At 45.9% G+C, this 16,547-nt stretch overlaps 1 protein-coding gene across 3 annotated transcripts in view; it reads left to right on the top strand.

The window, feature by feature from the left end:
* The window catches only part of PARD3B (par-3 family cell polarity regulator beta), a 774,037-nt gene that overhangs the window by 310,940 nt on the left and 446,550 nt on the right, over nt 1-16,547 (top strand). For all 3 annotated transcript variants that reach the window (XM_075608550.1, XM_075608549.1, XM_075608551.1), the window contains exon 11: nt 6,218-6,403. In XM_075608550.1, coding sequence (XP_075464665.1) covers nt 6,218-6,403 — 186 coding nt within the window. The remainder of the gene's footprint in view (nt 1-6,217; nt 6,404-16,547) is intronic.

Raw genomic sequence — 16,547 nt, 5'->3', positions numbered from 1 at the left:
TAATTAATAAACAGGATAATTCCATAAATGTAAATGAACAACAAATTTAAATTCTTAAAACGCTGCAGAAATGTTTTTATGAATGCTACAGTATTTTAATTAGCCTGGCATTTTGCGATTTCCAAGTCAATAATAGGGTTGTTTATGATACATATGCACCAGTGCGTTTTATTTTGTCGTAACTCATTTAACACAAGAGTTTTACAGGAAACTTGATCTAAATGGTAAAAATAATTGAGTTTTGTTTTGGAGAGGTCCAATTCAATATGCTGTGAAGCTGCTGTTCCATGTCAAGGAAGGCTTGTACTGAATTAAATTATAAAGGTTATTGTATTATTATTGCTTATTTATGAAGCGCCAACATATCTGCAGCGCAGTACAATGGGGAGTGAAGTTCCCCCCAAGATGACAAAAATCTTTGAAAGGGAATGGTTTGGGATTTATAACATTTTAAAAGGCCTCTCTCCCTCTCTCTCTCCCCCTCTCTCTTTCCCCCTCTCTCTCTGTCTTCCCCCCTCTCTCTCCCCCTCTCTCTCTCTCTCTCTTTCCCCCTCTCTACCTCCCCCCTCTCTCTCTAGCTCTCCCACTCCTCCCCCTCTCTATCTCCCACCTACCCCCATCTCGATGTCTCCCCTTCTCTCTCTCTCTACCTTTCGCGCTTTCTCCCCTTCTCTCTCCCCACTCTCTCTCTCTTTTTCCCCCCTCTACCTCCCACCCTCTCTCTAGCTCTCCCACTCCTCCCCCTCTCTACCTCCCTCCTACCCCCCATCTCTATGTCTCCCCTTCTCTCTCTCCCCCCTTTCCCTCTCACCTGCTGGGGGAGTTAATGCCACCTTTAGATATGGCCTAAATAACGTAAGGTATTTACACTTTAAGGTATGTCCGTGTGCTTTCTATAAGGTTGCTTTTCTTGTTGTTTCCATATTATTTCAACCTTTAGCACCACTGTTGCGTTTGACTTACATATGACTTATTGACAGTTTTTGAGGACACTAATTATTTGTAGTGTTGAGCGATATATCTGTGTGTTTCACCATATGTATATATAGATAGCAGTAACACAACCAAGACTATAGGAGACACTATTCTCTTATTATCTGATATCTATTCACACAGTGATTTTCTTGACACTATTGAATACACCAATCACCAACTATACATGGATTCCAACATTGAGGGACTTCATCTATAGGTATATATCCTTTCTTTCTTTTGGGATTTATATCCATTTTTATTATTAGATTAGGATTATCAAGAAAATGTATTTAATTGTTAATATCCAGCTGTACTTTGACCTTGTTATTATATAAAATTGGTCTGCAGTGCACCATTAATAGGGATCCTTTTTAGTGTACTTTGTCTATTAAGTACACTTACCTAGTAATTATCCTACTTTCTCCCAGGCGGCACGCAGATACCTCCATTTGGGGTTTTGAGCGAGGTATCTATCTATCTTCTATTATGATTAACCTGACATTATTTTAGGTTAAATAGCCTAAGAGCTCAGTGCATCTGGCCCTCAGTGAGTGGCTCTGCAATACAAAGGTCCCAATAGCTGTGGCAATGTACATTAGATACGTTGTATGTTGTGATACCTTTTAGGGAATCAACATTTGAGTTATTCATTGTTGAAACTCTATGACAGTACAGGGCATTCCAAACAACATTGATTTCTTTTTCAAGTGTACAAGTGAGTGGGATAAAAAAAAAGTAGGTGAAATCAGACACCTCATTACACAGTATGGTGAAGTACTGTTATTTAAATAAATAAACATGCAGCAAGATCTGCACCTTTAATGGAGTTTGCAGCTTTCTCTGATGCACAGAAATGAGTTCACTGCATATTGAATGGGGACCTAAGTGTTTCAAGTCAACGTGCCAAATAATGCCAGCTGTCATAACACATTATAGACCAGCAACAATACGTCCCCTCCGCTATGGAAAGTTTTAAACAGATGTAACTGCTTTTAATGCATACTGGTCTATATACATGATCCATGGGGGACGCTTTTAAACTCGGGTCATCTAGATCTGGTTACTGTGATGATTCATGACCTTTTAGCACGGAGATTAATATATTCTTAATCCGTTTATGGGAGCTGCTGTGTGCTTTCTTAAGCTCTGGTGCTTTTAAGCAGGTGTAGGGTGTTAGTAGAAGGTAAAGACACTTGGACCAAAAAAACTTGTTTAGGGGGAAATCATACCCTTTTCCTTTATTGGCTCATCAATGGTTCAAAAAAGAAGAATGTAGGAGCTACAGCTTCCCAGTACAAATATCATTTTTACTTTTCATTCAGGAGTTTCTTTTCCGTGTTGTTCTTTATAGACTATTGAGTAAGAGAATAAAATGATTATGTATGTAGCCATGCCAAGTCTGGCTACTATTCTGCCCTATCCTAAAATGTCAGTCCTGGTAACAGCAGGCAATGTTAGGACCAATCATGGGTTTCCCCACTCAGGCAGTACCCTTGAGTGACAGGGGAGGAGATGGGATCAGGTCTGTGTCTACCCAATCCTGGGTTCAGACCTGGTACCTTCCCCCACTGTATTAAGGGGATTGCATCTCTAAATTGTTAGTTGGGTCTCTACCGTGAAGAGACAAGGTATCACACCGGCTGCGGTACACTGGCAGGCCCAGGTCCTCTTCCCTTCGGGTTGAGGGGAGGGAATTCCCCTGGTCCTGTTAGAAGATCATTGAGGAGCTAGGACTGCTGGGGGGCCCCTTGATACGTAGTGAAGGTCCAGGGACCATCTGAAGTTGAGAGACCAGAGCTGTGACTGTGTTGGGGCAGAATTGCCTAGAGACTGTGCTGAGCAGAAGAATAAAACGGTTCCTGTTAAATATACTTCTGCCTGGTGTGTAATCTTTCTGGGGGAAAAGGAGTCTGTTGTACTATGGGAGGTTACCTTCATACATCTGGAGCCGACAGCAGATGGAGGCGCTGTGTACCATGGAGTAAATGTCTGGTATATACCCCAGAAGTCTGTCCTCCAGTTCCCCCAACCATCGGTGGACACCTCAGTCTTGTGAACCAACAGGTATAATGCACCATACACCTGGTAACAGGGGATCTCCAATAGGGTGGGAAAACACTGTTACATGTACACTGTGTTTTTCTTCATATTTAGGCTCATATTTACTGATCCGTCTTAGAACATAAGACACGTTACTGCTCTTCAAAAAGGTGCCATATGGCTGAAAACTAGTAAATATGATCCATTTGACTTTAAATATGCCATGTCATCTAGTTCAGTGATTCCCTACAGGGGGTTTGGGAATCCTGAGCGGCTCGTGAGGCATCTTCAAGGGGTTTGGCCCCCCAAAAATATTTAATGGTGGGTTCCAGGCACTATAGTGGGTTCCTTAAGGCCCCAAACTACACCGTAGCGTGGGAGGTATAGCTGTTAATTACAACAGGAGCTTCCAAAGTCGCTCCCCACAATGCTTTGCATCCACAGCAGCAAGGCATTTTGGGGCGTGACTTTGAAAGCTTGCGCAGTAATTTGCAGCTATACCTCCCATGCTGTCTGCACACACGGAAGTGCAGTTTGGGGTCTTATTCACGTGTGTTGCCCCCACGAGCTCAGAACACTATACTACATCGGATCAGTCAATCATTATTATAGCAATAGTCTGATAACTAGGCAATAAGACTTTTTTAAATTAAGGGTTTGCAGAACAAATATTGTTTAGCAGTGGGTGCTGGGGTTGCCAGGTGTCGAGTATTAAACAGGACTGTCCTGTATTTGGACACTCTGGCCAGGGAAAAACAAGAGGTAATACTGGAAAAGTGTGTGTCTGATATTACCTCTCTGGGAATAGTGACCTGACCGGCACAGGGTGCCGTGGGATTTGCCCGAGCAGGGAGAGAGTAGGGCTGTTGTAAGGGCATGGGCAGATTCAGCCATCCTGATTGGTTGCATTACGCAGCCGCATCCAATCAGGTGTTAGGAGCCTGTGGGTGGGGCCAAGGAGAGGAGGAAACAGCACGGATTGGAGAGAGATTGTGTGTGTGTCTTGAGTGCGTTGCACCTTTCACCATAATGTCCAGTATTTTTGGTGAAGCCACCTGGCAACCTTAGTGGGTGTACAATGTAAAAAAAGCTTGGAGCCACTTGGGACCATGTCCTTCGAAGTAGCATGGAAAGGGCATCCGTGAGGTATGGGAAGCTTGTATTTATATACCAGTTAATAATACTTGTGTGGTAAAAAAAAATATATATATATATTTTTATACAGTGGAAATATTTTGTTCTTACACAATGCTGCTATGAAATGCTGTGTAATCTGTTGATAATAGGATACAGGCCCTGATCTGAGGATCTTAAAATCTTATTGTAAGGCATGTGGAAATAAAGTGATTGACCCAAGAAATAGTAGGTCACACACAGCCTGTCCATCAGCAGAAAACAACGTGACGTAGCATTAAGGATGGGCACGTTTCAGGATTTTAAATCTGAGCGCCGCAAACGTCCTAGTGCAGTTGTTGTTTTCATATTGGCTTTTTTTTTATTTTTTAATAAACTGGTCGAACTTTTGGAAAAACCTGCAAACGTTTGTAAAAAAAAAATGTACCCCAATGTAAAAATACATTTGTGAAGGTTTTTTTCCCCATAATTATGTACAAATCTAAAACCAATCGCGTTATGGCAAAACCAAAACACAAATTTTTTTTAAAATCAAAACACAGGTGTGGATGCCTTAAGACATTTGTAAATTGGACAAGCGTTACCATTTCATCATACAGTTGGTGGTACATTTATTGAACATTTGAATTTACAATTTATTTCTTTTATAATTTTGAGAGCACAAATGTGCATTTACTTTGCATGCAACATTTTCTTTTTCTGTTGATGCAGAAAAAACATTAGGCTTGAAGAGTGGACACGGCATGTTCTTTTATAAGAAGCACTCGTTTTGTTCATTGTTCTCGGGTCTTACGATATTCAATCACCTTTCATGTTTATAATTCACCTTCCACCTTTTCAACTATTCTTTGTTAATCCAGTGAGCATCACAGTCCCATGCTGTCACGAAGTTGCCTTTTTCCACATGTTTTAGATACAAATTTCCTTTAATCGAGCAATCCCAGGGGGCGATTTTATTTTTTGTGACTTAAATGTTTTTTTTTTTTTTAACATAGGTTTGAAGCAAGAGGTCTCCAGAGCTGATCCTCATTCATTTCAGCTCTGGGGACACCCTGCTTCCAGAGATACAGACCTCAGTATGGGGTGCCGGTGTCCACTGCAGCTGGGGTTTAAAGCTCCCGCGTAACGCGAACAATAGAAAGCTGAACCTGATGACGTCACGGCTTCCTATTGGCCCTCAGGGCGTGGGAGTTATGAAACACCGTCATTACATGAACCCTGCTTGCCAAGCAGAGCTACCAGCACCCAATAAGGAGGTCTGTATCTCTGGAAACAGGGGTCCCCGGAGCTGAAATGAGTGGGGTGCAGCTCCGGAGACCCCTACTTCAATGTTCAAAATAAAAATAAATTGCCAAAAACATTGCATGCTTGGATTGCCTCTTTAATAGTAAATCCACATATCAATTTTTATATTAGCCCAATCTTTAAAGTCAGCAACAATGAGCAAAGAAAACAGCAAGAAAATAAGCAGTGGAAGAGTACTAAATATTCAATGCAGAGATTTATGTGTGTTGATGAATTGTCGCGCATTCTTGTTAGAATTTTATCTCTTTGATTTGGACACTTGTGAGAACATAATACCATGATATAGCTGACTTTGTATCTCTTTCTTACTATTTACTAACAAAATGCCAAATTACTTTTAGCTGTTTTATATATGAAGTGCCATGAACCCCTTTACAGATTGAAGCTAACTCGTAAAGATCTGAATTGGTTCCTGATTGCCATTCGTTAGTACCAGTATTGCCATCAATTCTGTTTTATCACATGCAGCACAGGCATATTTCAAGTTCTTATCAAGACATTGTGCAGTGGTATTAAAAATGGCCCATCTCAGAAGTTTTACAATGGTGTAACAAATCTTATAGTATAGTAAGCCTTACAATCTAATTACTGTCATATTTGGGATAGTCTCGTGTAAGATTTAGCACAATAGGAAATCTCTTCATCTGAAATCTAGTTTCACCATGTCAGAGATTGAGTGCCTGGCAAAAAAAAGTGCCCATTTCGTAGCTATTTGAATTTCTTTGTCTTGTGTAATAGAATTTGTTTGTCTTATTAACCACAGAAAGGGGAGCCAGACTGCCATATCCTTCCACTGGACAGCACAGCACAGATGGGCTTTGAGATCCCATTGAATGATTCTGGTTCAGCTGGACTAGGAATAAGTCTGAAGGGAAACAAGTCCAGAGACACCAGGACAGATTTGGGAATTTTTATCAAATCCATCATCCACGGAGGGGCTGCTTTTAAGGTACGAAAGATTGTTCTTGTGCATATGGAAATTCAAAGGCAACAGATAGGTGCATGTCCACTTTGGCTTTTGCCAGAGCCAGTCAGTGGTGCTCGGTGCTCGTGCTAGATTTTTCATTACAGATATTTGTCCTTTTTGCATCGAGTTTCTCCCGCTCAGCAGATTCTGACATTTCTGTTTTGAACATTTGCATTCTGTTTATGTTAATGTTTTTCATCTGACACCGTCCTGCCGAGTCAGCCAATCCACGCCATTAAACTCCCCAATAGCAAATGTACAGCCTATGTTAAACGGCATACCGTGCCATCCATCATAGCTTGATCCCGGTGTCATCGTACTCTGCTCCTGTTATTTACCCTTCTGAAAAGAGACAGGGGGGAAAAAAAAGTTGCAAAGAAAGTGTTTGACATTTTTTGTTCTTTAGAAAAGATGATTTCTTTGGATTTTTTTATTAAATGTCTTCTTCCCCGGTTGTTCTGCAGCAAGTGGCTGTTCTGTCCCACGCCAGGATATTAAAGCTGCAGTCCAAAGTAGGACTGCATGTAACATAAGTTAAAACTTGGAGACTGACACTTTAAGACAAAAAAAAATCAAACAAGTGAAAGTTATGTTATGACTTTTGACCATTTATCCCGACAGTCGTTAAATATCGTAACTAGAAGTATAACATGTTCTCTGCCTTCATCTTGGCCTGATTCATTCTCTGTGCTCTGCTCTCTTTCTTAATTGGCCTTCTGATGCGGCAAACGTGCGCCGAAATCTAATTACTGTAACATTGGGGTGGAGCAAACAAGAGTGGCAAAGACACTGTGTTCAAAATACCCCCGATAAATGAAAACGTGACCATTTTCAGACGTTCCAAAATGATATAAAAATATGTGTCTGATTTATTTTTGCTTTCCAGAAAGGCATTAATCACCAAGATTTGATTAAACGTCTCACTGGCGTTAGTTGACACTCATGCTACACGTAACAGCACTTTTAAATCATCAGTCTTGCATATTTAACCGCATAAACCACGCAAACGTTGTCTAGCTTTCTGATTCCATGTCTGACAGCAATTTTTCAGCCTTCCGTTTAGTTGTTGGAGAAATCAATTATTTATATTGTGTAGAAATGGGTTCTCCTTTCAGTATTTCTGGGAGTGTGAAACCTAAGGTTTCCCAGATTGCCATGCTGCCTGGTAAGTTAAGCTTCAGGCCTAAGTTTTAAAGCTCTGAAAATTGCAAGATAATTTGTAAAGAACATTAAAGCAGCAGCTTTGATGTTAATATGGTAAGTGCTTCTCAGTTGAACACTGGGCTGCATTGATACTTCAAGTAATATTTAACCTTTACACTTTGTCTTTCTTGACCGCATTTCACAACTGTTGAGAATCATTTAACACCTTGAGTACTAAAAGGGCAGGGAAAATAACATAGTTACAGTGGGACGTTAATAGACTCCCATTAATCAAGAGCTAATTAAGCCCCTCTGTTGACGACATGAGTGTCTAAATTCACTTAGTTGTAAACCATACTTTTATTTTCCAATACTGCACAGCAAACTTCTGTGCGCTGTATATCATGTGGCAAAGATGCCATTAATCACAAACCGCCACTTGCTTATAACAGCGATGGGTTTGGGGTGTTATAACAAGCTTGTAGGTAAATTAGATTTTGAGTTTGATAGGAAATTAAAAGCTGAGATCATAGTGGACACTTTGCTCATCTATCTATCTATCTATCTATCTATCTATCTATCTATCTATCTATCTATCTATCTATCTATCATATATATATATATATATATATATATACACTCTGCACAAGAGACTGCAGCGGAACTTAATCAAGAAGAAACAGAAGAAACTACAACTCCTCTCTCATTATGACTGCAGACCATGGACACAACATAAGGGATTTCAAACCAACAAAAAGCAGGACAACTACTTAGAACTGGAAACCAGAACTGACTTTTCAAGACAGATACACAACCTCAACCCAGAAGAGCACACAGCCTGCCATGGAGTTATAAATCTGTCTGATTACGAACTCTCAAAACCTGAGACCTCAGTTCTCTCCAAGGGACTAACATTCTGTCCCACCACCAAACTGGATCAAATCCAATTATTCTCAGACCTAGAAGAATTCTTCAGGAGACTACGACTGAAAGAATACTTCCACAAAAAAGAGAGCACCCCCATAATGACAGAGAACAAGAAGAAGAAGCAGAACACGTACTTCACACCACCAACAGGACGCAACATCATACTTGACAGCTACATACAGAGCTTAAGATCACAAGTTTCCTTACTAGCATCAACACAGCAGAAAAAAACTATGTACAACCTATCCCCCATGGAGAGATCTGCTATCAAGGAACTGCGAAACAACCACAACATCACCATCAAACCAGCAGATAAAGGAGGCACAGTGGTGCTTATGAACACAAATAAATTCATAGAAGAAGGCAATAGACAACTCACAGACAACACCTACTACAAGAAACTCACGCATGATCCAACCCAGGAATATACAAAGCAACTCATGAATCTCATTCAAACATTCCCTAACCACCTGCAACCACAATTGAAGCAACTAATACCTGACAACCCAGGAGTTGTGATCTTCTACATGCTTCCCAAAATCCACAAACCAGGAAACCCCGGCAGACCTATTATAACAGGTATGGATACACTCACTGAACAAATATCAGGCTTAGTGGAGAATATCCTCAAACCTTTAGTCAGAAGCACCAACAGCTTCATACAAGAGTCCACAGATTTTCTCAATAATCTTAACAACATCAACCAACTACCATCCAACACACTGCTAGTTACCATGGATGTAGCACCCTCTCTATCCACCTTTAAGACCCACCTTAAGACACACTTGCTTAAAGAAGCATATGAATAGCACTGTGGATATTCTGAACACGATACATAAAGCTTGGCCCCCTGCAGACGCACTTACCAGAACTCCCTCCTACTGTCTCTGTACGTTCTACCTACCAATTAGACTGTAAGCTCCTCGGGGCAGGGACTCCTCTTCCGAAATGTTACTTTTATGTCTAAAGCACTTATTCCCATGATCTGTTATTTATATTATCTGTTATTTATATGATTACCCCATGTATTACTACTGTGAAGCGCTATGTACATTAATGGCGCTATATAAATAAAGACATACAATACAATACAATGTAGAATCCCTTTATAGCAGGGGTGGGGAACGTCCGGCCATTTGGTCCGGCCCGCAAGCTGCAAGCCTGCAAGCCTGCAAGAATGGTTTTAATTTTTTTTTTTTTTTTTAAACTCCCCCTTTCCTGATTGGCTGCCCGTGCTGTCACTCTGCCAAGATTTTTTTTTTTGGCCCGCCTCTTCCTACAGCACTGCCCCCTCCCTTCTCTCTTCCAGTAATGCCGGGCTCATTAGGCTCCGCCCCTCTGTCCCTCCCTTTAGGCTCCGCGGGCCTGCCAGTCTCTCAGCTGCACTGGCTCCCTATGCAACTCCAGCAGCCCATCCACGGCCCCAGGTAACCCACATGCCCCCTTATACCCCCACCCAGGCACCTTACAGACCCCAAGGGGGGATAGGGGTTATTTTTGTGTGTTTGCAGAGGTGGGCTTATTGTGTGTCTGTCTCTGTCATTGTGTGTGTGTGTGTGTCTGTCTCTGTCATTGTGTGTATGTGTGTGTGTGTGTCTGTCTGTCTGTCTCTGTCATTGTGTGTGTGTGTCTGTCTCTATCATTGTGTGTGTGTGTGTGTGTGTGTGTGTGTGTGTGTGTGTGTGTGTGTGTGTGTGTCAATGTCACTGTGTGTGTGTGTGTGTGTGTGTGTGTGTGTGTGTGTGTGTGTGTGTGTGTGTGTGTGTCAATGTCACTGTGTGTGTGTGTGTGTGTGTGTGTCAATGTCACTGTGTGTGTGTGTGTGTGTGTCAATGTCACTGTGTGTGTGTGTGTCAATGTCACTGTGTGTGTGTGTGTCAATGTCACTGTGTGTGTCTGGCACTGTCACTGTGTGTCACTGTCTCTGTGTGTGTGTGTGTGTGTGTGTGTCACTGTCTCTGTGTGTGTGTGTGTGTGTGTCACGGTCTCTGTGTGTGTGTGTCACGGTCTCTGTGTGTGTGTCACGGTCTCTGTGTGTGTCTGTGTGTGTGTGTGTGTGTCACGGTCTCTCTCTCTGTGTGTGTGTGTGTGTGTGTGTCACTGTCTCTGTGTGTGTCACTGTGTGTGTGTGTGTGTGTCACTGTGTGTGTGTGTGTGTGTGTGTGTGTGTGTGTGTGTGTGTCACTGTCTCTGTGTGTGTGTCACTGTCTATGTGTGTGTGTGTGTGTGTGTGTGTCACGGTCTCTGTATGTGTGTGTGTGTGTGTGTCACGGTCTCTCTGTGTGTGTGTGTGTGTGTGTCACTGTCTCTGTGTGTGTGTGTGTCACTGTCTCTGTGTGTGTGTGTGTCACTGTCTGTGTGTGTGTGTGTGTGTGTGTTTGTCACTGTCTCTGTGTGTGTGTCACTGTCTCTGTGTGTGTGTGTGTGTCACTGTCTCTGTGTGTGTGTCACTGTCTCTGTGTGTGTGTCACTGTCTCTGTGTGTGTGTGTCTCTGTCTCTGTGTGTGTGTGTGTGTGTCACTGTCTCTGTGTGTGTGTGTGTGTGTCACTGTCTCTGTGTGTGTGTCACTGTGTGTGTGTGTGTGTGTGTGTGTGTGTCACTGTCTCTGTGTGTGTGTGTGTCACTGTCTCTGTCTGTGTGTGTGTGTGTGTCACTGTCTCTGTGTGTGTGTGTGTCACTGTCTCTGTGTGTGTGTGTGTGTGTGTGTCACTGTCTCTGTGTGTGTGTCACTGTCTCTGTGTGTGTGTGTGTCACTGTCTCTCTGTGTGTGTGTGTCACGGTCTGTGTGTGTGTGTGTGTCACGGTCTGTGTATGTGTGTGTGTCATGGTCTCTGTGTGTGTGTGTGTGTGTCACGGTCTCTGTGTGTGTCACGGTCTCTGTGTGTGTGTGTGTCACGGTCTCTGTGCGTCTCACGGTCTCTGTGCGTCTCACGGTCTCTGTGCGTCTCACTGTCTCTCTCCCTGTGTGTGTGTGTATCTCACTGTCACTGTCTGTGTGTGTGTGTCTCTGTGTGTGTGTGTGTCACTGTCTGTCTCACGGTCACTGTGTTTGTGTGTCACTGTCTGTGTGTGTGGCAGCAGCCGCCTGAGGTGATTAAGGACCTGAGTATCACCAGGGCGGCGAGGGTAAGCAGCGCTCCAGGGGGGAGAGGGTATAAGAGGAGTGGGGGATGGGGGGGAGGGGTTATAAAAGGCTTGGGGGATAGAAGAACGAGTCTGCGGTGGGAGAGACACCTCACTACCGCCTCTCCTCCTCCTCCCCACACCGGGCAGCAGTTGTGGAGGGTACCTGCTCCGATCCCCCCTGCTCCGCCCCTCTCCCCCGTGCACTTACACGGCCCTCCTCCCCACACTGGATAGCAGTTGCGGAGGAGGGCACCTGCTCCGATCCCTCCTGCTCAGATTCCACCCCCCCCCCTTGCGCACTTACACGGTCCTCCTTCTCCCCACACCGAGAAGCAGTTGTGGAGGGTACATGCTCCGATCCCCCCCTGCTCCGCCCCCTCCCCGTGCACTTACACGGCCCTCCTCCCCACACCGGGTAGCAGTTGCGGAGGAGGGCACCTGCTCCGATCCCCCCCGATCAGATTTCCCTCCCACTGTGTGTCTGAGAGAGAGAGTGTGTGTGTGTGTCTGAGAGAGTGTGTGTGTGTCTGAGAGAGAGAGTGTGTGTGTGTGTGTGTGTGTGTGAGAGAGAGAGAGTGTGTCAGAGAGAGAGTGTGTCAGAGAGAGAGAGTGTCAGAGAGAGAGAGTGTGTCAGAGAGAGTGTCAGAGAGAGAGTGTGTCAGAGAGAGAGAGTATGTCAGAGAGAGAGAGTATGTCAGAGAGAGAGAGTATGTCAGAGAGAGAGAGCATGTCAGAGAGAGAGAGTATGTCAGAGAGAGAGAGTATGTCAGAGAGAGAGAGTATGTCAGAGAGAGAGTGTGTGTCAGAGAGAGAGTGTGTCAGAGAGAGAGTGTGTCAGAGAGAGAGTGTGTCAGAGAGAGAGTGTGTCAGAGAGAGAGTGTGTCAGAGAGAGAGTGTGTCAGAGAGAGAGAGAGTGTGTCAGAGAGAGAGAGAGTGTGTCAGAGAGAGAGTGTGTCAGAGAGAGAGAGTGTGTCAGAGAGAGAGAGTGTGTCAGAGAGAGAGAGTGTGTCAGAGAGAGAGTGTGTCAGAGAGAGAGAGTGTGTCAGAGAGAGAGAGAGTGTGTCAGAGAGAGAGAGAGAGTGTGTCAGAGAGAGAGAGAGTGTGTCAGAGAGAGAGAGTGTGTCAGAGAGAGAGAGTGTGTGTCAGAGAGAGAGAGAGTGTGTGTCAGAGAGAGAGAGAGTGTGTGTCAGAGAGAGAGAGTGTGTGTCAGAGAGAGAAAGAGTGTGTGTCAGAGAGAGTGTGTGTCAGAGAGAGAGAGTGTGTGTCAGAGAGAGAGTGTGTGTCAGAGAGAGAGAGTGTGTGTCAGAGAGAGAGAGTGTGTGTCAGAGAGAGAGAGTGTGTGTCAGAGAGAGAGAGAGTGTCTGAGAGAGTGGGTGTCTGAGAGAGACAGTGGGTCTGAGAGTCTGAGAGAGACAGTGGGTCTAAGAGTCTGAGAGAGACAGTGGGTCTGAGAGTCTGAGAGAGACAGTGGGTCTGAGAGTCTGAGAGAGACAGTGGGTCTGAGAGTCTGAGAGAGACACTGGGTCTGAGAGTCTGAGAGAGACAGTGGGTCTGAGAGTCTGAGAGAGACAGTGGGTCTGAGAGTCTGAGAGAGAGACAGTGGGTCTGAGAGTCTGAGAGAGAGACAGTGGGTCTGAGAGAGAGAGAGTGGGTCTGAGAGTCTGAGAGAGAGAGAGAGTGGGTCTGAGAGTCTGAGAGAGAGAGAGAGAGTGGGTCTGAGAGAGAGAGAGAGAGAGAGAGAGAGAGAGAGAGAGTGGGTCTGAGAGAGAGAGAGAGAGAGAGGGTCTGAGAGAGAGAGTGGGTCTGAGAGAGAGAGAGTGGGTCTGAGAGTCAGAGAGAGAGTGGGTCTGAGAGTCAGAGAGAGAGTGAGCCTGAGAGAGAGAGTGGGTCTGCGAGTCTGAGAGAGAGAGACTGAGTCTGAGAGTCTGAGAGAGAGAGCGAGAGAGAGAGTGGGTCTGAGAGTCTGAGAGTCTGAGAGAGTGTGTCTGAGAGTCTGAGAGAGAGTGGGTCTGAGAGTCTGAGAGAGAGTGGGTCTGAGAGTCTGAGAGAGAGAGTGGGTTTGAGAGTCTGTGAGAGAGAGTGGGTCTGAGAGTCAGAGAGAGAGAGTGGGTCTGAGAGTCTGTGAGAGAGAGTGGGTCTGAGAGTCAGAGAGAGAGAGTGGGTCTGAGAGTCAGAGAGAGAGAGTGGGTCTGAGAGGCTGAGAGAGAGAGTCTGAGAGAGAGACTGGGTCTGAGAGAGAGTGGGTCTGAGAGTCTGAGAGAGAGAGTGGGTCTGAGAGTCTGAGAGAGAGTGGGTCTGAGAGAGAGTGAGTCTGAGAGTCAGAGAGAGAGAGAGAGTCTGAGAGAGAGAGAGAGTGGGTCTGAGAGTCTGAGAGAGAGAGAGTGAGTCTGAGAGAGAGAGGGTCTGAGAGAGAGACTGGGTCTGAGAGTCAGAGAGAGAGCGAGAGAGAGAGAGAGAGTGGGTCTGAGAGAGAGAGTGGGTCTGCGAGTCTGAGAGAGAGAGACTGGGTCTGAGAGTCTGAGAGAGAGAGCGAGAGAGAGAGTGGGTCTGAGAGTCTGAGAGTCTGAGAGAGTGTGTCTGAGAGTCTGAGAGAGAGTGGGTCTGAGAGTCTGAGAGAGAGTGGGTCTGAGAGTCTGAGAGAGAGTGGGTCTGAGAGTCTGAGAGAGAGTGGGTCTGAGAGTCTGAGAGAGAGTGGGTCTGAGAGTCTGAGAGAGAGTGGGTTTGAGAGTCTGTGAGAGAGAGTGGGTCTGAGAGTCAGAGAGAGAGAGTGGGTCTGAGAGTCAGAGAGAGAGAGTGGGTCTGAGAGGCTGAGAGAGAGAGTCTGAGAGAGAGACTGGGTCTGAGAGAGTGGGTCTGAGAGTCTGAGAGAGAGTGGGTCTGAGAGTCTGAGAGAGAGTGGGTCTGAGAGAGAGTGAGTCTGAGAGTCAGAGAGAGAGAGTGAGTCTGAGAGAGAGAGAGAGTGGGTCTGAGAGTCTGAGAGAGAGAGAGTGAGTCTGAGAGAGAGAGGGTCTGAGAGAGAGACTGGGTCTGAGAGTCAGAGAGAGAGCGAGAGAGAGAGAGAGAGAGAGAGTGGGTCTGAGAGTGAGAGAGTGGGTCTGAGAGTCTGAGAGAGAGTGGGTCTGAGAGTCTGAGAGAGAGTGGGTCTGAGAGTCTGAGAGAGAGAGTGGGTCTGAGAGTCTGAGAGAGAGAGTGGGTCTGAGAGTCTGAGAGAGAGAGTGGGTTTGAGAGTCTGAGAGAGAGAGTGGGTTTGAGAGAGAGTGGGTCTGAGAGGCTGAGAGAGAGGGTCTGAGAGAGAGACTGGGTCTGAGAGAGAGTGGGTCTGAGAGTCTGAGAGAGAGAGAGTGGGTCTGAGAGTCTGAGAGAGAGTGAGTCTGAGAGAGAGAGTGAGTCTGAGAGAGAGAGAGAGTGGGTCTGAGAGTCTGAGAGAGAGAGAGAGAGAGAGAGAGAGAGAGAGTCTGAGAGAGAGAGAGTCTGAGAGAGAGAGAGAGAGAGAGAGAGAGAGAGAGAGAGAGAGAGTCTGAGAGAGAGAGTGGGTCTGAGAGTCTGAGAGAGAGAGAGTGGGTCTGAGAGTCTGAGAGAGAGAGAGAGTGGGTCTGAGAGTCTGAGAGAGAGTGGGTCTGAGAGTCTGAGAAAGAGTGAGTCTGAGAGAGAGTGGGTCTGAGAGTCTGAGAGAGAGTGGGTCTGAGAGTCTGAGAGAGAGTGGGTCTGAGAGTCTGAGAGAGAGTGGGTCTGAGAGTCTGAGAGAGAGACTGGGTCTGAGAGTCTGAGAGAGAGACTGGGTCTGAGAGTCTGAGAGAGACAGTGGGTCTGAGAGTCTGAGAGAGAGACAGTGGGTCTGAGAGTCTGAGAGAGAGACAGTGGGTCTGAGAGAGAGAGAGTGGGTCTGAGAGTCTGAGAGAGAGAGAGAGTGGGTCTGAGAGTCTGAGAGAGAGAGAGAGAGAGTGGGTCTGAGAGAGAGAGAGAGAGAGAGAGGGTCTGAGAGAGAGAGTGGGTCTGAGAGAGAGAGAGAGTGGGTCTGAGAGTCAGAGAGAGTGGGTCTGAGAGTCAGAGAGAGTGGGTCTGAGAGTCAGAGAGAGAGTGGGTCTGAGAGTCAGAGAGAGAGTGGGTCTGAGAGTCAGAGAGAGAGTGAGCCTGAGAGAGAGAGTGGGTCTGCGAGTCTGAGAGAGAGAGACTGGGTCTGAGAGTCTGAGAGAGAGGGCGAGAGAGAGAGTGGGTCTGAGAGTCTGAGAGAGTGTGTCTGAGAGTCTGAGAGAGAGTGTGTCTGAGAGTCTGAGAGAGAGTGGGTCTGAGAGTCTGAGAGTGGGTCTGAGAGTCTGAGAGAGAGTGGGTCTGAGAGTCTGAGAGAGAGTGGGTCTGAGAGAGAGTGGGTCTGAGAGTCTGAGAGAGAGTGGGTCTGAGAGTCTGAGAGAGAGAGTGGGTTTGAGAGTCTGTGAGAGAGAGTGGGTCTGAGAGTCAGAGAGAGAGAGTGGGTCTGAGAGTCAGAGAGAGAGAGTGGGTCTGAGAGGCTGAGAGAGAGAGTCTGAGAGAGAGACTGGGTCTGAGAGAGAGTGGGTCTGAGAGTCTGAGAGAGAGAGTGGGTCTGAGAGTCTGAGAGAGAGTGGGTCTGAGAGAGAGTGAGTCTGAGAGTCAGAGAGAGAGAGTGAGTCTGAGAGAGAGAGAGAGTGGGTCTGAGAGTCTGAGAGAGAGAGAGTGAGTCTGAGAGAGAGAGGGTCTGAGAGAGAGACTGGGTCTGAGAGTCAGAGAGAGAGCGAGAGAGAGAGAGAGAGAGAGTGGGTCTGAGAGTGAGAGAGTGGGTCTGAGAGAGAGTGGGTCTGAGAGTCTGAGAGAGAGTGGGTCTGAGAGTCTGAGAGAGAGAGTGGGTCTGAGAGTCTGAGAGAGAGAGTGGGTCTGAGAGTCTGAGAGAGAGAGTGGGTCTGAGAGAGAGAGTGG

Source organism: Ascaphus truei, chromosome 7 (genome assembly GCF_040206685.1).
Source record: "Ascaphus truei isolate aAscTru1 chromosome 7, aAscTru1.hap1, whole genome shotgun sequence".
Taxonomy (NCBI): Eukaryota; Metazoa; Chordata; class Amphibia; order Anura; family Ascaphidae; genus Ascaphus; species Ascaphus truei.
This window is presented reverse-complemented; position numbering and strand designations above follow the sequence as displayed.